Genomic DNA, 22,019 nt, shown 5'->3' with positions numbered 1-22,019 from the left:
GTTATAAGACCCCTCTCGTTGATACGGTAATCAGTATAAATATTTCTTGCTGGGTTTCCCCGCTGCTGTTTCGTAATAGTCACCTTTCAGCTAGTGAAAATCATTTATGCGACAGTACTTGCCCGTGGTAAACGTGTAATCGAGTTGGATAGGTGAAGTAATGATATACTACACAGAAATCTTCCTGATACTAGAATCAGGGTAAAATGTAACATCTTCCACTGCAGATATGAAATAATTGCCTAAATAAACAGCAGCAATATAATTATTTATTAAAACCTATGAATGAAAGCAAACTTTTTATCATCTTCAATATAATTTCCGTTTTATAAAACTCGGAGACCTAGACGGAGTATTGAATCCCATGCAGACATTCCTCCCTCTCCGTACCACAAATAATTATGGTCTTTCAATGTCAGACTTTTTTGGGTTCATGCTCGAGTGTGACGATACCTTTTCGATGAGGAAAGTCGATATTGCGTGTTGAGCTTTGGCCTTTGGGTCAGTCTTGGCGTAGACAACGAGAACGTCCGCGTCTGGGCCGTTGGTGATCCAGAACTTGCTTCCGTTTAAAACATAGTAATCACCTGAAAGACGATAAAGCAGAAATCAATCAAAGTGGCTGGCATTCAAATATAGGCCTTCTCTCCCCCCTCCTTCCCCCTTTTTTTTCCCTTCACCCCTTTTTTGGGGGAAATACTGTAGATGACCGGAAAGAAAAAGAATAAGACAAAATAAAACAAGGTTGTTGCGATTAATAGTGAAAAGAAAAATTTGTTAGCCTTTTGACAAATTCAATTTCTATCTGTATGTCTGTCTGTATATCTGTCTATCTATCTGTCTGTCTATCTGTCTGTCTGTATATCTATCTAGCTATCTGAAGGTGTGTATATCGATCTATCTATCTGTCTGTCTGTCTGTCTGTCTGTCTGTATATCTATCTGTCTGTCTGTCTGTCTATCTATCTATATGTATGTCTGTGTATCTGTGTATCTGTCTGTCTATCTATCTATATGTCTGTCTGTCTGCAGAGACGATGTTATGAACCTTTGACAATTCTGATTTTTTTTTCTCTTTTTAATTCATTTATGATGTATTTATCGAAATAGTGGTGCAGTGGAAAGAACATGGTGAGAAAAACACTAGTGTAATATTAACAGAATTCATATTTATAATGATAGAAACCATAACATCTACGAGAATACAGAAACATAACTTTGTGACTGAAATTTACACAAAACGGAGAGGAAGTTTCAGAGAAACTTATGCAAAATTCTGGTTACCTAAAGAAATCTTACAAGACAAAAAGAAGGGGGGGGGGGGGGCCAAAGAAGCTGAAACTTTTCAAATAAAGTTTTTTATACTCAGCCAAGTGTCACAACACTCTAATCACAATATTTAAGAGTATAAAATCACCTTTCTATATATTTTTTTATATTTTGGGAAATTAACGTAATAAATTGATATAATGACTGATTCCATTCAATTTTAACATTTTTCCATGTTACTACTAATAAAATGAATAATCTGGAGTTTAAATGATTTCTGATTTTAAATTTTAACTCAGTATTTCATGTCTCAGATTTTTTCGTCCTTGTAAATCGTTACCCAGTTTCAATTAAAAAATGCCTGCGAATGAAACCAAGTGGCACACACTAATTTGCATATGAATAATACATGAATAATTTAATATATATGAATAATTTTCACAATGCATGTTCTGTTAGGCATGTCAAAATGTTGCCAAAGAGTTAAAAACTCAAATCAATAAATCCATCCATCCTACCATCCTATCTATCTAATTTGCTGGGAGAGGCAATGCTACAATAACCGAAAAGGAGCTTTCAATAAATGTATTAGAGGGGCGGGCGGGTGATTGGTGAGGTACAGGAGAAGGTGGACTGTGTTTACCGCTGCCTAATTCGTAGCCAACTGGATTCCCTTTGGACTGACAGTAATCCCCCCACTATGTCCACCTTATGAGACAAGTAATCCCACACAGTGGTAGGATCAGGCAGCCTCCATCTGTTATACCCAAACCTGCTATAGTTTATCTCTCATTCCTCAGGCTATTAACACTCATTATATTAATTTTAAACGTTAGATTATCTTTCTTGCCTTTTCTTACAGCCTGCTGCTTTGTCGTGTTTTTCTTTCTTTTTAGTTTTACTTCTTACTCTTTTCTGTTTTTTTCCTTGTGAGCACTGTAGTTTCCTTTTAAGGATCAATAAAGTTATGCTTACTCTTACTATATATGTCTGTCTGTCTATCTGTATGTCTGTGTATCTATCTATCTATCTAACTGTCTGTCTGTCTGTCTGTCTATCTATCTAACTGCCTGTCTGTCTATCTATCTAACTGTCTGTCTGTCTGTCTATCTATCTAACTGTCTGTCTGTCTATCTGTATGTCTGTCTATCTATTTGCCTATCTATCTATCTGTCTATCTATCTAACTGTCTGTCTGTCTAACTGTCTGTCTGTCTAACTGTCTGTCTATCTATCTGTCTGTCTGTCTGTCTGTATGTCTGTCTATCTATCTGTCTGTCTGTATGTCTATCTATCTATCTCTAAAAAATTCAGATATGATTGCACTACATGCACTTCACACATTTCGGCTTTAAATATAAAACCATGACTAAAACCTCAAACGATATTTCGCACGTCATCTTTCAAAACTCTGCCTTACCTTTAAGTTCTGCCTTGCATTTCATGGACACAACATCCGATCCACTGTTTGTCTCGCTCATGGCAAGAGCCCCGATATGTTCTCCACTTATCAACTGTGAAAAGAGATCAAGAAATTTGTAACTAACGAAATTGGGAAACGTTATTCTCCTTAAATCTTCTAAATATTTCAAATTGTGAAGTTTGTATCGGGCCATCATGAGCATTCAAACAGACTTCTCAACTTTGAGATCTAGATATCATTACAATTGTTACATTTAGGGGACGGAGTCAGGAAAAGTTGAGAGCTGTATTGGTCATTAAAAAGGTTAAAAATGTCTAGAATTCTGCTCACTAATGAGCCTACTGATTTGCTGTTTCTAAATGTCCCGGTTAGTTTTGGTCATTAAAAGGGTTAAAAATGTCCAGAATTCTGCTCATTAATGAGCCTACTGATTTTGTGGCAATAGGCCAGGTGCTGGTCAGGAAGGTAAAGAATCAATTTATCGAGGCGGAGTGCCGGTCGATGCCAGCCACAGCTGCCAACCATGCAGCTTAGCTCCATCACTCATTTCCAATACTTATACACAATAAATATATCAATAATAATAATAATCCTGCGGTAGGTGTTATATGATTTTAAAGTAAATATGCATAGATCCAAACAGTCTGTAATTTGCATATATACCTCTTAATCTGAGCTGAAGTTGATGTCATTGGGTCTCTGAGATACAGTAATTGCCTTCATTAACTTCATTTAATTACCATAGGATTAACTTCACTTAATTACTAGAGGGTTACTAACATTTAATTACCAGAGGATTTACTTCATATTTTGGGAAAAGTGAAACTTCTGAGGTTTTGAAACAAACAATGACTGGCACTAGATTGAAATGAAGGGGGGGATGGGGGTGGGGAGGTGGTTGGAATTAAGGTCATGTTATGTATTACATTTTAGTCCTGACAACATCCTTGAGTGTTAACAGATTACTTTTAACCAGAACTTTAGTTTTATGTATATATATATATATATATATATATATATATATATATATATATATAAATATATATATATATATATATATTATATATATAACTTGACTGCCAGCTTTGTTTCTATAAATATTCCCGGGTTTAAAGATAGCCACATTCCAGCATAATTGGATTGCCGAGCTGAATCCAACCACTGAACAAAGTTTGTGATGAAACAACCCTCTGTAGTAGGGCTCCGTAAATGCTTTCGACAAGAGTCGTACAGAAATTTTGCATCCCCACAAGCAAATCTTTATGTTTTCTTTCCTAGTTCATGCCTATCTGGTGTTCACCTTGGCTCGATACGGTAAATTAGCTATTACAATTCGTTGACTCGGCGATCCGTTCACGAAATGAGTGCAAGTAAAAGAGGAAGCCTGGGAGGAAGAGCTTTCAGTTACTTTACCAACTGAAAGCTCACGTTCAAAAGTGGATACCTTAGGAAGATATTTGGCTTTTTGTTCTGCAGTCCCGTTCCGACTGATCTGGTTGATACAGAGGTTGGAGTGAGCACCGTAGGCGAGAGCGATGGCTCCAGAGGCTCTCGATACCTCCTCCATGACGATACAATGGTCCAAGTAACCGCCTCCTGTTCCCCCATCCTCTTCTGCAATAAGAAAGTAGTTGCTGTGTACAGTACTGTCATTTATGAAAAACTTTTACAAGTGAAGAGATATTATGTGAGAATTTGAAGGTTTCGGGCTAATAGGCCGAGTCAAGTTTTTACACTCGGGTGTGCTCATCATGGGATAAGGAGCACCTTATCGGGTACTGCTGCATCTGAGGACAGGAACTTCAGGATGCATGTGGCGGCCAAACTAGTGGGGGGGGGGGGGTCCTGCGATGTGTGAATGCGATAGCTTTGATAGAAGACAGATTGAAGTTTTACGGTATATATCCAGTACGTTAAACCCCATTGTTTTTTTTTGTTTTTTTTTGTGGTTTATGACATACTTATGTACCTGGTGGGGTAGTTTATAATTAAAAATGAGATGGAAACTAAAAGTACCAACACAGTGCAGGGATGTGGCCAGGATTTCCTGAGTGCCGGGTATACTGATCGCCGTCCTGGGGGAGGGGTCTAAGGGGGAGGGGGTGTCCGATTTTTTAAGGTACTCAGATGCCAAATGCTGGCATTTTGTGTAGCTTTTTAAGCACATACACAAGTACTAGTTTTGCTAACAATTTACATTTTTAAATTTTTTGTTTTTCAATTTATGTTGAATATAGGAATGTCGGGAATTTAGATGAAAATAGTGCTGGGCAGGATTCATGATTTTTATGACAGTGCTAGGGGTGTAATTTTAAGTGCTGGGCGTTGTCGCCCAGTGCCGCATAGCGTGGGCACATCCCTGCAGTGTCTTTATGTTCCTGTTCTAATGATAGTATGAGCAGGATATATACAACAGTACCTGGTTTGCTATCAGGTATAGGGTTAGTAACTGTTTGTACTGTACTGCCAGTACGAGTGCTTTGCAGCATGACACGCGAGGACAGTATAGAGTGGTATTAGCATTAGAATCTGAGAAACATTAGCAACTGCTCGTACTGTCAGTACGAGTGCTTCAAAGCATGATATGTGAGGACAGTATACGGTGGTATTAGCATTAGAATGGAGCACCCAAGACAGAGGTACTGTACAGTAGCATGGACAAACAACCGGCTTCACAGGAGTTCTTATTGTAATTTCACTATATATAGATGAAAAAATGTTATCTATTTCACTTACCAGGAACTGTGATCCCATGGAGGCCCAAATCACCCATCTTCTTCCAAAGATCCTAATAAAGAAAAATCATGGAGGTTCAAGAAAAGAGACAAATTAGTCATTTGATCTTCCCAAAAATTATTAGTTCAAGTTTTCACAGTACTTATGGTGTACAGTACCAGTTACCCAGTGAGTCAGTACTTCAAACATTTTCTGTGGAACTTGTACCTTCCATTAAAATGTTTTCAGCACAAAAAATAACATTGTTACAAAGATATAGCTTAAAGGAAAATTTATATTCTCCACTGATGACAAAGGAACATACAAAGCATCCTGTTGAAATTAAACTTTTCAGGCAATTCCTACGTAGCATTCTCCAGAAAATTGACAATTGAAGTCAGCACAGTCTGTACCGTAAGTGAACTTGAGGCAAACAGCTGTGATGTCATACTTGCACACTGAAAACAGGAAAAGTGGTTTTGTTTTACTTTATTATTTTCACATTACTTTTTTTTACTTTGAACTGACTGTAAAATATGGCTCCAACTTTACATATAAATGGGAAGTGAAGTTATCAATATACTAGTGACTTGAAGCGCATTCTAATGATATTAAAACAATATCTCCCTTTATAACTAATACATCCCAATTTTGAAGAAAAGTGAACAAAGATTTGAAAGGGAAAAAAAACACTGGTCGGTATGTACTGTACATGTGACATCACACCTGTTTGCTTCAAGTTGACGTTTAGCGCAAAACGGGTCAAATTTCAATGTTGTTATCTCAAAAACGACACGTAGGAATTGAATGCAAATTGTGCGGGGATATATACATCGAACATACAGCGCATGTAATTCTTTCATACTTTTTAAATCAAAATCAAATGTTTCCGCCGTTAAAAGAACAAAAAGTTTACCCTTCTCTCTGTGAATTCATCTGTGGCATCAATTTCTGCAGCTTTGGGTGCCAGCTCATCTTGAACAAACCTGAAAACAGCTTGCCGGAGCTGGAATTACAGAAAGGATAGTACGGGTTATTATGTTGGTCATAAACAGTTAAATAGTAGACAACACAAGTGATCAACGAAATGAAAGCCCTGTGAACGTGGTCACAGATTCATGGGACTCAAAACCACTATTTGCATCAAATGCATCCGATCGAACTATGGCGGCAATGATAATAATATAAGTGATATTGAGGATTTATAAAGTGCAGACATATATCCACCGATAACTGTGCTCAAGGCGCATCACAATATTACCCTGGTCAATGATAACCTGTCAAACACAGAGGCAATCCCTCCACATGGCAGCAGCTAAACAGCGCCCAGCTGACAGTTTTATCTCAAAGGTCCCCATTTATACACCTGGGTGAAGAGAGGCAATGGAGACAAAGTGCCTTGACCAAGGACACAACAGAATGATCTGGCCAGGATTCAAACCTGCAAACCTTAGATCACAAGTCCACTGCCTTAAACCACATGACCACAACGCTCTCTTAAATTTCTATCTCTCTCCATATTGCTCAAAATAACATCACAGTTGATCAACTTGGCTTAAATGCTGACCTTTGTACACGCACACAGTCTGGCCAAAGAATGATGAAAAAAACGAACGGTTGTATAATCTTATTGACCATTAATCAGGTATGGTCAGATATAAATGGATCTATCAGTTAAAAGTCTTCATACAGCATTGGTCGCAAATTTATGAAAACCTCATAAATGGTCACAGAGTTTAAAAACAACCTTACAGTACAATTCAGTATAGGGCCCCAACATGAACCAAGATGTTAAAATTTACAGAAAATTACCAGTGCTTAATACTTCTACTGTACCTTCCACTGTCACCCTCTTTACTTATTTTCAAAAAATTTCATAGCAAGAATTAAATTCTACAATTGAATGAGTCAATGGAGGCAAATAGTTTTATAGTAGGCAGTAAAAATAAGAAATATATATATCAGCATTTTTTATTCAGATGAATGATATTATTTTTTGAATATTCTGATTATTAAGCTTTGTAATAATCACAAATTAACTACTGTACCATTACATCTAACAATGTGACCTACTGTACCTACTGTACAGGTTTGTAACCAGTTGATAACATTTGTTGAATTTTTCAAAGAGGATAATTTTGTATCCATTAATTTAACTTTTTTTTTCAGCAGTGAAAATCTATGCCTAATTTCAACCATTTTGCTTGGTACCAATTTGGTGGCTGAACTGAACAAGACATTTTCAATGACCTATTGAACCTCTAATAAATTTGATTCAAATGCAAAATGCAGCTCTTTAAATTATGATGATTACAAGAATTTTCTGGAGGTACTGATGAGTGTCTGTTGTGTGGTTAGGCCTAGAAGATCTATTGTCAATAATACCAGATCACAACCAAATTGCACTTACAGTAGGTGCAGTAGCATGGTATGATATTTGAGAAGACTTTTTAAGACAGTTTTGAAAAGTTTCTAAGACCACTCCTTATCAAATACTGTACCTGTATCAAAGTCCTGTAATTAATTAATTAATTAATTAATTGAAAGGACAGTACTGTACTCTATATATTTGCACTGTTTTCATACATACTGTATGTGCTGAATGTACAGTACAGTACAGCCTCTACTGAACATTTGCTTTGATAGCACATTCATCAAACTCTTTGAGTACACTACGTAGAAGTACCTCCACAAATAATCACACGAATACAGTTCATCATTGTTCAGTCAAACTCTACTTAAATACCTGAGTGGAATGCATCTGAAATCCACATGACTAATATACAGGCAAACCTAGTTGAAATGCCAACTTCTAAAAATTACATTTTTATGCAAATGTGACAAGTGAGAAGAAAGAAAAGAAGATAAATTTTTCGGGGAACTTATAATTTCATGGACGCGAGAACAAACAATTCAGCTGCATGGATATATATCCTTTATACACAACAAAAAACTTTACTTCATGGCTCATGATCATCTAGGTTATATGTAGACTAATACAGACTTTACATCAGTAAGAGATTTGCTAGGAATTTACCGAGATGGATTGTTTTTTGTGGAAAAGTCATCTTGGCCCACTGTATTTTTCATCACAGTTTTAAATATGATGACATTTAATGTACGATACTGGTAGCCCGCTGTAGGTTTCAGAACAAGGCTAGAGCCCTATACAGTACAATAATGACCTGGGCCTCTATAGAACTCTTTATGATCAAGTATCTTTGTGGTTATGCCATATTAAAATGCAAGCACATCAACCAGCTTTAAGTGCAGAATGCTGGCCGTATGCTTGATTAGATAAATGCAGGTAGGCCTAGTGTATTGTACTGTTTGTATAGCTTCCCTGTAGTCTGTAGTATATTAAGGTTCATTCATACATATAAAATTTGTCCATCTAATGCATTATTCAGTATCATGACCCATGACCGATAAAAGTTCAGATTTAAGCAGCCTGCCGTATGCACCTCACCATTTTCTGTATCTATGAGATCATAAAACGTTAGACATAAAACTGGCCTTCTAACTGTAACCTCCTTGCATTCTATCTCTGTGTGATGCCTGTTATACTTACACAGTCATAGTTTGTGATACACCAGGTTTATCAGTACCTTCTTCCAAAGACCAGGGACGTAGCCAGGGGGGGAGCAGGGGGAGCGACCGCTCCCCCCTTTCAGTGTCGAAAAAAATGTTTAAAAACTGTTGTTTTTTTAGCATGGTATTATGTCAGTGCTCTTTTGATCTTGAATACTCGTCAGCTCCGTTAACTCAATTATAATTGTAGTAACATTCACGCCTACTGATTCAACTACTTACTTAGTTTGGCAGATGCAATTAGCTAACTTTAGCCTATAGCCTATTACAAGCCTACAGTTGGCCACTGCGTAATAAAATACATATTGCCTACCTAACCGCACTCTATGGAATGTCACGAACCGTATGCACAACAACGTCGACAACGTTCGTTCTCATCCTTTCTATCATTCGTCCTAAGTTGTTGCACGAACAGCATGTTATGAAGCTAAGCTAGCAATCGTACGTGATACGCACTTCCTATAAATAATTATTACACTGCTAATACACTGCGATAACGATATTTGTTTTTAGGCCACTGCATATCTGGCTATATTCCAAAATATGAAAGTTTATATTGTCCATCAGTTAAGTTGGTCAAATGTATTAAAGTCCTGACATTGGACAATAAACAAGAATCATCCTACTTGAAAAATTGTAAAAGAGCACTATGTTTGTCTTTCTGATATATTATGTAAAAGAACATGTAAAAGGATTCAAACAGGAAACAAAATCTGCTGATAATATGATATCATATGATCAGGGGCGTAGCCAGTATGTAGCACTGTGGGCCCGGGCCTACACTTTTTTTGGCCAAGTTATCTTTTTTTGAAAACACCCATATTTCAAATCCATAAGCTTGTTGGACGAGTTTAAGAGTCTAGACAGGAATAACTATTGAAATGAACGTAGCAAGAATATGGCTTAATTAGGTGACCTAGTCTTCTAATTTAGGCTGTCATTTCTATCGCGTGCCGTTTCTTTCAACACTCTACCCGCCGAAAAAGACTATAGGATCCGATCTTGTCAGTGTTGTAACATCTAGTTAAGAACCTGTTTACGCAGATAATATTTCAGTTGAGAAAACAGTTGAGAAATTTGAATCAGATGGCAATCGTCGGATAGCTCTCGCCTTCTCTTATTAGGCTAACTTAAACATTTACAGTTGTATCAAAGACAATTACTGGCTATAGTAGTATCTAAGACATTTCTGGCCTATCTATATATGTAACTACAAGTATCAGCAGTTGAAAAGTAAGACTACTCTGTACATGTACCTTGCTAATTTTAAATGCATTATGTATTATTGAATTATGTACTATCTTAACTCGTTTGTTTTTTTGGTTGAAAAGTGATATTGAATGAGGTGTCTGAAGTTAGCAAGAGGCCATGGAACCAGCATGAACACTCGGGAAGGGCCGTTTCCGGCCATCTGGGGGGTTTGTAAAACCAAAAATTTTCTTGTACGCTCCGCGCCAACCGATGGTGGCGCTCCGCTCAGATAGTCGTGCCTAAATTTTTGAAAATCGATATCAATCGCAAAAAGTGCTCCCCCCCTTTCAAATTCCTGGCTACGTCGCTGTTCCAAGATACAAAATAGTCTTTGCATAATTATGCAACTTAGGTCTAGGCAGGTAGTTCTACTACTAGTCCTGCTACTAGCCTCTAGTATAGTTAAGTTAGCCTAGTACTTTGTTGGGCCTACTAAGTACTCGTAGCACTAGTAGTCTAGTAGTAGTAGCATGGTGGGCTCATAATTGACGCACTTAAGGATTTGATTAACAATGTCTATCAACGAAAAATTCAAATCACTCAACTGTATGCGTTTCTCATATGTGTAGTTCCTCAGAAATGTAATGATCTCCAAAAAATGTATTGTTCTGTGTCTATGTAGCATACAATTGATCAGAATTTGCCCACAAAATGTCAGCCTTGTCAAGTTTTTTCATACCCCTAAATTGAAACATTTGTCAATAGGGCTAACAGTAGTGTAGGTCTTAGTGTATGCTCTGAGCCTCTGAGCTTAGACAGGTCAGGTCCCAGAGAGTAGTGATAATTTTGGTTATTTGTAGGGAGTAAAATTTCCCAATGCTAAAAAATTGTGGGGAGGGTGTTAAAGAGCTCTTTAAAAAAAACATTCCATCCGCGTATACTGGAAATGGATTAAAATTCATCAAATATGTAACTCTGCTTGGCTGCAAAAAGTTTAGGTTGCCTGCTGTATCATTGCAGCCTGTTTGCTAAGGGAGTGTTAGATCAGTGGTTTACGCCAGTCCTTTCAATCATAACAGGTCCCGAGTTTGAGTCACTCCAAGATTAATATATGTCGTCCAGTTACAGAGTGCTTGACAATTGACAATTCATAATCATGGACGTTAAAATATGAATCTAAGAGACTGACTTCGGTCAGCTTGTGGCTATGATAAGCCAATGATGACTTCTTCGCAAGTTCCTGCTTGCAGGAGGATCTTAAATACATACTGTACATACTTACATTGCTACTAATATTTGAAGGTGCGTCATTTACGAAGGTGCGTCAATTATGAAGCCTTACAGTATATTGGATTAATTTGTTTAGAGATATGAGTGCTTCTCAGTCTTGGATTTGTTTTGCTGATAAAATAAAGGTCATTATGGAAAATCATGTTCCGTGGAAGAATCGTCGTCGTAAAAGCAGTATGCCTCACTGGATGAATAAGAAAGTTAGATGTGCAATTAGGCAAAAACGTAGAATGTGGAAGTTGTTTAGGAGGACTAAATCTGATTCTCTTTTGGCCAAGTTTAAAATTCATCAGCTGAAGGTAGAATGCTTAGTCTCTGATGCAAAATTGAATTTCGAAAAAAGCATTGCCCTAAAAATTAAGGATAACCCAAAGGCCTTCTTTTCTTATGTCAGGTCAAAGCAGAAAGTTAAAGATGCAATTGTTTCTCTTAGGGCACCACAGGCTGATAATATAGTTACTGATAGTCAGGATCTTGCAGATCTTTTGAACAACTATTTTGTGTCGGTTTTCACAAGGGAAGATACGAGTAGTTTTCTAGATTTTCAGGGAGGCAGTGATAGGCCTAAACTGGATACGGTCTTATTTTCGGATGAGGTTGTCTTAAAGGAGCTGCTTCGTCTAAATGTTTCTAAAGCTTCTGGACCGGATGCAATCCATCCGTATTTGTTGAAGACTTTTGCACACCATTTCTGTGTTCCACTCTCGTTGGTTTTTAGTAAATTTATGGATGAAGGATATGTTCCTAGGGACTGGAGATGTGCTAATATTACCCCAATTTTCAAGAAGGGTGATAAGTCTAAGCCCTGTAATTATAGGCCCGTTAGTCTCACTAGTGTAGTTTGTAAGGTCATGGAGTCTATTGTTAAAAGGTCTATGGTCTGTCACTTCAGCAGTCAGTCTTTGATCAGAGAGTCTCAACATGGCTTTTGTCAAAAAAGATCTTGTCTCACTAATATCCTTGAGTTTATGGAAGATGTAACAAGTTCACTAAATAGGCAGAGGTCTGTAGATGTTGTGTTCTTGGACTTCCAGAAGGCCTTTGATAAAGTTCCCCACCAGCATCTTTTACTTAGGCTGAAGAGCATGGGTGTCATAGGGAATTTACTGTCTTGGATCGGGAATTGGCTTGGTAATAGGGAACAGAGGGTGGCAATTAAAGGCTGTGCTTCTTCTTGGCAGAACGTTACTTGTGGGGTTCCACAAGGGTCTGTATTAGGTCCCTTGTTGTTTGTTGCCTATATAAATGACATCGACGGAGATATTTTGTGTAAAGCTAAGAAGTTTGCTGATTACACCAAATTGTATTCTAAGGTCTCTTCCAAAAGCGATTCTGAGAAATTTTAAGGGGATTTGGATAAGATTTTTTCCTGGTCTCAGGGGTGGCAAATGCTTTTTAATATTGATAAATGTAAGGTAATGCACATTGGTAGTAGTAACCAAAAGTTTACATACAATCTTAATGGTGTGGAGTTACAGGAGGTCTCTGTTGAAAGAGACCTAGGTATCTACATTGACTCATCTCTGCAACCTTCTAAACATTGTCTTGAAGCTGCTAAAAGAGGTAATAGGGTTTTAGGTATGATCAAGAGGAACTTTAGTTTTCTGAAGGAGGACATCGTAGTTAGGCTTTATACATAGGCGTACGAGGCGGGGGGGGGGCAGACTGCCCCCCCAAATTTCCAGAGGACAAGAAATTCGGGCAAAAGGCTTGAAAAATTTGGGCAGCCAAAGAGGAGAAAAAAAATATATATATATATATTTTTTTCTCCTCTTAGGCTGCCCGAATTTTTCAGGACTTTTGCCCGAATTTCTTGTCCTCTGGAAATATATATATATATACATAAATATGCAGTAGCTTGCCCGAATCTTTTTCAAATATTTGCCCGACAATTCCATGATTTTCTTTATTTAGCATCATGATGCCCGAATATTTACGTGTAACACCACCGTAAGCGCAGTTCATCTGGGCTACCACGCTTTTTGCACGATCAATTTTTTCTAACTAGTCAATTGTATACCTGGACCAAGGGCGGCGGAACCGGGGGGGCACAGGGGGCAGGTTAAAACTGTGCCTTTTTTCTACATAAAAATTGAGGTGCCTCAAGTTAGCAAGAGGCCAGGGAACCAGAATGAACACTCGGGAAGGGCCGTTTCCGGCCATCTGAGGGGTTTGTAAAACCAAAAATTTTCTAGTACGCTACGTGCCAACCGATGGTGGCGCTCCGCTCAGATAGTCGTGCATACAACTTTGCAAATCCTGACTAAGCCCGTGACTTTTAATGAATTTCTGTAGGTCAAACTCAAAGCTATTTCGAATGGGAAAAAATTGTTAAGATATTAACAAGAAAAAAACTCTAATTCGGAAGATTCCTACATTAGCAACTAGCATGATTTCACCACATTTTGTCTCAAAAGAAAACTTGTTCCTTTTTTCCCAATTTGCACATTGGATATTGCAGTGCTAGTATGCATATTTTCCTTTGGGGGGGGGGGGGGCGTTGATGGAGTGATGTGTTTACACAAATAAGATAATACAATAAGAGTTATAAAGGGTACTAAATATAAGGCATGCATCAGTCCAATCGAATTTCTGCAAAGTGCCCTTTAATGTCGGTCCCCCCCCCCCAGATTAAAAGTGCTTCTGCCGCCCTTGACCTGGACATCCCCAACATGAGTGTATATAAGAAACATTTTCTTTTTCATGGATGGTGGGGGGGGGGGAGTGCCTACAAGCCTAGAAGTACAGGTTTATCGTATTCTTTGTTATATTTTATACTTTTTTGTGAGACAAATTGCAGTCTCACCCGACATAGCGACATTATCCCGCCTACGTGTCGTTGAACAATGTATGTTTTTCTGGAGGTAGCTGAGTACTGTGTTAAAATGATAAATAAGGTAACTAAAAAGGAGCTTAAAAAATATACTGTCCCATTTTTCCCCTTCAAAGTGATTTTACCATATTTTCTTCTTCTAATTTACCAAATTTTTGGGGAAGTGTAAATTTCTAAAACGTTAAATTATAAAATAAAGAATGTTTAGATGCAACTTGCAAGGCCTCAGAAGTGCCGTTTCCGGCAATCTGGGAGGCAATCGTGTGCCAAAAATTTTCTTGTACGCTACGCGCCAACCGATGGTGGCGCTCCGCTTAGATAGTGTCACGGGAACTTTCGGGCACAAAAAGTTCTGCCCCCCAAACTGAAATGGTCCCGTACACCTATCGCTTTATAAGCAGTTGGTTAGGCCTCATCTGGAGTATGCCGTGCAGGCTTGGAACCCTTACTTTGCTAAGGATAAGGAAGTACTTGAAAAGGTCCAGAGGAGGGCTACTAGGATGATTAGTTCCTTAAAGAGGGTTCCTTATTATAGGCGATTACAACTGTTGAATCTCACCACACTGGAGCTTAGGAGGTTACGTGGGGACTTGATCCAGGTTTTCAAGATTGTGCATGGTTTCGACAATTTATCCTTTACCGACTTTTTCTTGTTTGCTAACAGTAGTTGTACTAGAGGTCATTGTCTTAAACTCCAAAAGTCACATAGTAGGATTAATATTCGGCATAACTTTTTTGCTAATAGGGTTGTGAATGAGTGGAATGGTTTGCCTGAGAAAGTTGTACTTGCAAGTAGTGTGAATGGGTTTAAGAATGCTTTGGACAAGCACTTTAAGCATTGTAATCGGGTCTGAGTGTCTATGTCTTCAGGTTTTTTTTTCTCTCTCTATAGGGTCCTTGATTGGGACTTAAGTGTCCCTCCTGATCCTTTTTTCTACTAAACTAAACTAAACTATATAAGACTTGGCCAGTGAAAGCAGTGTTATCTAATACTAAATTGTTTCAAGACTAATTCGACATGGTAACACTAGTTCTGGCCGAAAGATCATTGTAGATTAGACGTTTTTGAGCTATAAATCGTTTCTGAGCTATAAAAGTTACGAAATTCACCCAGAATTCATCATCAAAAATTGAACCCGGCTAAATGAGAATGTGTTACATGTTTCGCATAACTGCTACTAACCTAGTTAATGTTGGTAAAATTCGGCAACCTACTGTAGTAATAGCCTACACAGTACATTCCTTACCTAGTTCAGTCACTCACCTGCTGTTGCTCCTCCGTTAACCCAGATACAATATCGTCGACCTCAAAATAACTGCCATTTTTACGCAACGGTACTGTTGTAATAGGAGAAGTTACTCTACTTAAAAAATTGGGAATTTGTCTAGAAAGCTTGGGAAGCTTCTTCACGAATCGTAGGGCCATTATTTCCTTTCGTAAATTTTGTTAGCGGGTGTATGTATTAGTTACTTTCACAGTTTCATGTAAGCAGCAGTAGGACAGTCAAATGACGTTATCAACAACTGCATCACCATTGGTTGATGGGGTCCCACCTCCCGCAATCCCTTGTAGCAAAGATATTAATTAACTTTGCTTATAGTCATCTATCGTACCAGGTGCGTATCCAGGGGGGGGCGTTGGGGGCGCGCGCCCCCCGGGTAAGAAAAAGAGGAGAGAAAAAAAGAGAAGAAAAAAGGGAAAAAGAGGGGGAAAAAGAAAAGGAGGAGAGGAAGGAAGGGAAAAGAAAAAGAAGAAAGAGAGAAAAAGGAGAAAAGGAGGGAGTAGAATATAAACGCCAAGACACCGGGAAGAGAAAGAGGAACAGTGACATAATTACAATGCTGATCAATATTATAAACATAGGGTAGCCAGTGACAGATCGAGGATTACGGAGGGGACGTGCACCTCACCCTACCCCTTACACCGACAACTCCATTTTTCCTCTCTCACTAATGTATCTATATGTATACTATATATCGTCTATCATAATTAACTGTGGCTGGTCTGGAACTCGACCGAGTCGTCGGGGAACATGCATTTCGGGAAGGGGGCGACCGCCCCCCTCCTGAGCAAATTTTCTTTATGATATCGCTAGTAATTTCAAAATAGAAAATGCTTAGATGCAACTTACAAGGCCTGGGAAGTGTCATTTCCAGCGATCTAGGAGGCATTTTCGGCCAAAATTTTCTTGTACGCTTCGCGCCAACTTATGGTGGCACTACGCTTAGTTGCCTACAGGCTTCGCCCCTCCCTTGGCAAATTACTAGCTACACGCCATTTCAAATTGGTAAAGCAAAGAGCAGATATTACGTCATATCAGCATCAAAACTGTCTATGTGTGTGGTCAAAGACGTAGGAGCCCAATCGGATTTGGGGGCTGTAACGACTTGCCCGAAAAATATAACGAACATTTTTCGCGCGCTTCGCGCGCGTTCAATTGTTCAGGTCAATATCATATAAGTAGGCATCTGTTATTGCATCGCATACCATCGTGTACCATACGGTCGGTGAAAGTTGCACAGTATACCGCCGGATGCTAATGTAAATAACGAAATGTCTTATGTAGATGGAGAAAAAGCATGGAGGTCCAATTATGTCAAAACTCTCTTTTATATTAGTTATGGCGAATTAGTCGGCCAAGCTTAGAACTTTATTTAAATTACCAAGGAGATCATTTTAAACTATTCATTTCCTTAGGCTACATCATTGCAATTTATTTTTCTTTCAATAGGTGCCCGAAAAATTCTCAGCATATTGCCCGAATTTTCAGGGCGCAAAAAATTGGTTGAGGGGGGGGGGGGGCTGCAGCCCCGCCTCCTACGCCTATAGTGTATGTGTAGTGTTCGGTTTCGAAATATCTGATACCTGATATCGGAAATATCTGCTATTTTTCATTTCCTTCAACCAAGTTTTATAATAGCTGTTATAAGAGGTTTAATATTTGTACACCAATAAATTAACTGTGTCGGAATTTTCGAAAAATTCCTCACCAACATTCTTCATCATACTTTGCTCTACTCGTACAATTTTGACCTGTCTCTTAGGGGTTCAAGGAGGTTTTTCTATATTGGTTGTCCATAGATTAAATTTTGTGCAACATTATGGGTATGTTTTCAAGTGATTTTATTCACGAGAAATGGGAATTTTCAAATTCTGAACAAATAATGGGCTTAAAACCTTGAAAAGTGGGGCTGAAGGGTATTGTGGGCCGCGGCGTAGAATCACCTACAAAAACAATGATCCACAGGACATGCGATGAGGTCGAACATGATGTGTGACTGGTGACAATCTTGAAAAAGTTTATGGATGGAAAAAACAACTATTGGGAAATACTTGGTTCTCAGGCAAAAGTGTACATCTGGTTGCTCATTTTCAAGCCCGATAGGTGCCATTTCCGGTGATCTGGGGGGTATCAAAACCAGAAATTTTCTTGTACGCTCTTAGAAAGTTGTACTTACAATGAAGTGTGAATGGGTTTAGCAATGTTTTGGACATAGGCGTACGAGGCGGGGGGGGGGCAGGGGGCAGACTGCCCCCCCCCCCCCAATTTCCAGAGGACAAGAAATTCGGGCAGCCTAAGAGGAGAAAAGATGTATAAATATGCAGTAGCTTGCCCGAATGTGTTTAAATATTTGCCCGACAATTCCGTGGAGAGCGTTTTTGTTATTTGGTTTCTGACATTAATATTAATATAGGCCTAATGATTTTCTTTATTTAGCATCATGATGCCCGAATATTTCCATTTGTTCTTCTTCTAATTTACCAAATTTTTGGGAAGTGTAAATTTCTAAAACGTGAGATTATAAAATAAAGAATGTTTAGATGCAACTTGCAATGCCTCAGAAGTGCCATTTCCGGCAATCTGAGAGGCATCTTTTGCCAAAAAGATTCTTGTACGCTACGCGTCAACCGATGGTGGCGCTCCGCTTAGATAGTGTCACGGGAACTTTCGGGCAAAAAAGTTTCTGCCCCCCCCCCCAAACTGAAATGGTCCCGTACGCCTATGGTTTTGGACAAGTAATTTAAGCATCGTAATCGGGCCTGTCTTGTTTTATTGTCTTTGGGGTTTGTTTTCCTCTCCCATATGGTACTTGACGGGGACCTGATCCCATTTCCCCCTACTAAAATAAACTAAACTAAACTAAATACATAGGTCTCATTTTATTTAACCCAATTGAGACAAATAAATGGTTAGCCTATAGATGCAGATGTCGTCCACGTACGCGGCGTGTACAGTAACATATGTTTACAAATTCGATTGCAAACCACTTGAACGTACGTAGCTTGACCTGGGTCCAGTTTGGAACACACATGATCACAACAGCCTGTTATCTATGATCTGTCTGCCAACAAATTGTAGTCGGGGTGGGGTGGATGGGGCGTTAATGGGGAGTATCGCGTACGCGTTGGGCCATAAATTGAGAGAGAAAATATGGCAGTAACTCCTCACATGGTTATAAACAGACCAGAATGTTACTTCTTCATAATTTATGCTGAGAATGGGTTGGGTGTAGAGTGTGGGGTGTGGTGGTGGTGGGGGGGGGGGGTCGATACATGAAGAGCTTACGCTTTAATAAAGTGACGAGCAATTATGTTCACCTCATTTTTTTTTTGCTAATGGCCTATTTGATTTATGTATGTCAGTATCCCGCCGTGTCCTTATTAATGTTACGTTAATTTTGATCAACCACATCCCCCACCCCCTCCCCCCAACACCACCATCTCAACAAAACAACAACTATCAATCATAACAACAAAAAGAAAACAATTTGACTCGGTGGAAGATTAGGTTAATTCGTCCTTGCTTTATTTCATATTCTCGCCGGTTCAAACCAAGGAGAGCAGAATGTGTGCAAATTCTACATCGTGTAAACGGCGTGCAAAATTACGAAAACGACTTATCCATCTCTCCTCTGGTAACGAACTAGTAATTTGCAACGACTTCTGGTCCTTCCTCCAACTCTCTCGTTTCGTGATTGGCTTCCTGCTTACCACCGTGTTGATTGCCATGATGGCTCTGATGGCCATGATGGCCATGATGCTCATGATGACCATGTTGAGGTTTGGGATGCTTACCCCACCAGAGAAATCGCTGACGCAAGGAATTAGCTGGAGATTCGTCTTCTAAAGAAGTAACTGGAATACAAAGGAAAACAATATATTTAAATAGCCATATATATATATATATATATATATATATATATATATATATATATATATATATATATATATATATATATATATATATATATATATATAATTGAAATCGTAAATATATATATATATATATATATATATATATTTATATATATATATATAATATATATATATATATATATATATATATATATATATAGTTATATATATATAGTTATATATATAGTTATATATATATGAAATTGTTATGGGTTGGAAAATCCAGAACAGTGAAAAATCTCCCAGCGGGAATCCGGGATTCGAACCCAGGCCTCTCGCTTTATATGCGAAACCCTAACCAACTAGACCATGGACACTGATTGCATTTCCAGAGGTTCGAAACCAGTTATAGAATTTTGTCATTCCACTCTAGGCTTTGGTCACCTGCAGGGTTATAGCTAGGAGATTGTGAGTGCTGGTTCAATAAATTTGCGAAGCGTAGCGAGCGAAGCTCTCGCATCTCACGGCCGGGGGTCCAGGGCCCGCTTAAGGGCCCCTGGTGGGGTCCAGGGGCAAATAACAGAAAAAGGTGACGTTATTATCATGTTTTACGGCAAGGGAAAGATAAATTTGTTACTTTTGTTGTATTTCACAAGCATTTTACTATTTTTTTGTGCCGGCCAGTGGACTGTTTATTCACTTCCAATGCCGGCCGGCAGGCGTGGCTATAACCCTGGTCACCTGTATCGAACAATACTAGTTCTGTTTGTGGTGACATATTTTGCCTTACTCGATCTAGAGATCAATCATGATGCTAACTAATTATTAATCATTTGTGAATTCCTAAGGCCGGAAACTCGAAAGAGATACTTTGAACAGACTCTGTTAAATGAAATAATGAAATCACACGAACTGCCAATCTTTTCTAAAAATCTGAAGCATTTACTTTTATCCAATTACTGAACAGGCTAAGGTAATACATATTTTTTGGTTTTTTCTTTTCATTTCATTTTCTTTTTGTCATTACGTATATGATAATTCTTTAAATTGCATAATGTTATCTTATGTAACGTAAGTACAGTTACATGGTTTATTTGTGTGTGCAACCTTTGTTTTATTGCATGCATTGTTCATTTTTGTTCTTTTCTTATTGTCTTTGTACAGGGGGTCTGCCTCGTAAGAGCCTCGGCTTTCTCAGACCTCCTCCACTTGTCACATACATTTTCTTCTATTATTGTGTAATATATTTTGAATATGGAAACAAATAAATGAAATGAAATGAAATATCAAAAACATCTCAGAAAGTTCAGAGAAGTTATTGAGCAATAATGGGTGTCGCCTAAGTTGCCTGAACTTTGACTTTTAATAAACTCAAATAAAAATAAGAGCCCAAAAACATAACACGAAAACTTTTCATCGATTGTAGTATAAGCAGTGTTATGTCACTGCTCTCTGTTCTCCCAAGGTCAAAGAGGAAAACTAGGCCTGCAGTGTTTCAAGCAAGACAATATAGGTAGACTACTTTACATGACAAAATAATATCACTAACTTCAAGTCAAATGTTGCCTAAATTTACCATGTTACTAAACAATATAGGTCGCCTACTAAGTCAACAAAATTACATACACATTTTTAATGGTTATACAGTGCATGCTTCTTTACTCACCGAATGAAACGACTGAGCCAAAGACTAGCAACAGAACCAGACCACGATGCACCGACAACATTTTGTTGAGGAAATTTAGCAGCAGCAAGAAATTAAGTCTTCAGTGAAATGTTCAAAATTTTCAGCAGAGCAAAGAAACGTTGTTCCGGCTTCACAGAGCAAATAAATACTACTTTTAAAATCATGTACGGAACAGAAACTGGGTAAACTTGCCCCCAAAAAAAAAAAAAAAAAAAACGTGATTAATCATTTTGTGGGTTATGTATGTTCCGTAACGTGAGAATACACGAAGAAGTTAACTTATAGAGATTTATGAAAGTAACTCTGTCCAGAGACAACAGACAACTCATAAATCATGTTGTTGTTAATCGACTTATATGGACAATTAATCTTCATTGTGTTTCCTGCCATTCCAGTAAAGTATTCACTTACAGGTCAAGTGTGGTCAAGTATATGCGCAATAACAAAATCGTTTTGAGGCAGTACTGACTATTTTACGAGAGTATTTAATGACATGCTGGGGGTATAGTTTTCGGGTTGGCTTGAAAGGGTATGGGAGGGGGGGGGGGCGGAGTTCCTGTTGAAAAATCGTAGCTATATATGAGTATTTGTCATCTTCTCTCCCTCGATCCTCCCTCCTCCCTCCTCTCTCCCTCCCAAAGATTTCTTGAATCCACATCAAGCGTTGTACGAGTTGCCTTATTTTTTACTGTTAATTAATATATACTCTCAATTAAAATTGTGAAAAAAAGTTTTTTTTTAATGAAATATCGTCCGCAGTGCCTTGGTCGCGTCTACCTAGTTGCATATAAAAGAGAGAGAGAGAAAAAAAAAGGAATTAAACTACACTCGAAATGCAAAGAGTTCTAGTTTACCTGATAGGTCGCTATTAATTGCAGGGGATGA

At 38.3% G+C, this 22,019-nt stretch overlaps 1 protein-coding gene and 1 long non-coding RNA gene across 2 annotated transcripts in view; both read right to left on the bottom strand.

Annotated features, from left to right (window-relative positions):
* Positions 1–15,808, bottom strand: part of LOC139969085 (isovaleryl-CoA dehydrogenase, mitochondrial-like) — a 34,379-nt gene extending 18,571 nt beyond the window's left edge. Inside the window, exons 1-6 of the mRNA XM_071973848.1 lie at positions 15,575–15,808; positions 6,322–6,411; positions 5,427–5,478; positions 4,135–4,304; positions 2,688–2,781; positions 454–587 (exon numbers count right to left, since the gene is read on the bottom strand). Coding sequence (XP_071829949.1) covers positions 454–587; positions 2,688–2,781; positions 4,135–4,304; positions 5,427–5,478; positions 6,322–6,411; positions 15,575–15,736 — 702 coding nt within the window. The 5' untranslated portion in view covers positions 15,737–15,808. The remainder of the gene's footprint in view (positions 1–453; positions 588–2,687; positions 2,782–4,134; positions 4,305–5,426; positions 5,479–6,321; positions 6,412–15,574) is intronic.
* Positions 15,809–19,096: 3,288 nt separating this feature from the next.
* On the bottom strand, positions 19,097–21,255 carry LOC139969253 (uncharacterized). The gene is made up of 2 exons (XR_011793686.1): positions 21,114–21,255; positions 19,097–19,447 (listed from the first exon to the last, which is right to left on the bottom strand). It is a non-coding gene; the product is annotated as an uncharacterized lncRNA (long non-coding RNA).
* Between the last annotated feature and the right edge of the window lie 764 nt (positions 21,256–22,019).

Source organism: Apostichopus japonicus, chromosome 6, assembly GCF_037975245.1.
Source record: "Apostichopus japonicus isolate 1M-3 chromosome 6, ASM3797524v1, whole genome shotgun sequence".
Classification (NCBI taxonomy): domain Eukaryota; kingdom Metazoa; phylum Echinodermata; class Holothuroidea; order Aspidochirotida; family Stichopodidae; genus Apostichopus; species Apostichopus japonicus.
Note: the sequence above shows the minus strand (reverse complement) of the source record. Positions and strands in the feature narration are given on the sequence as shown.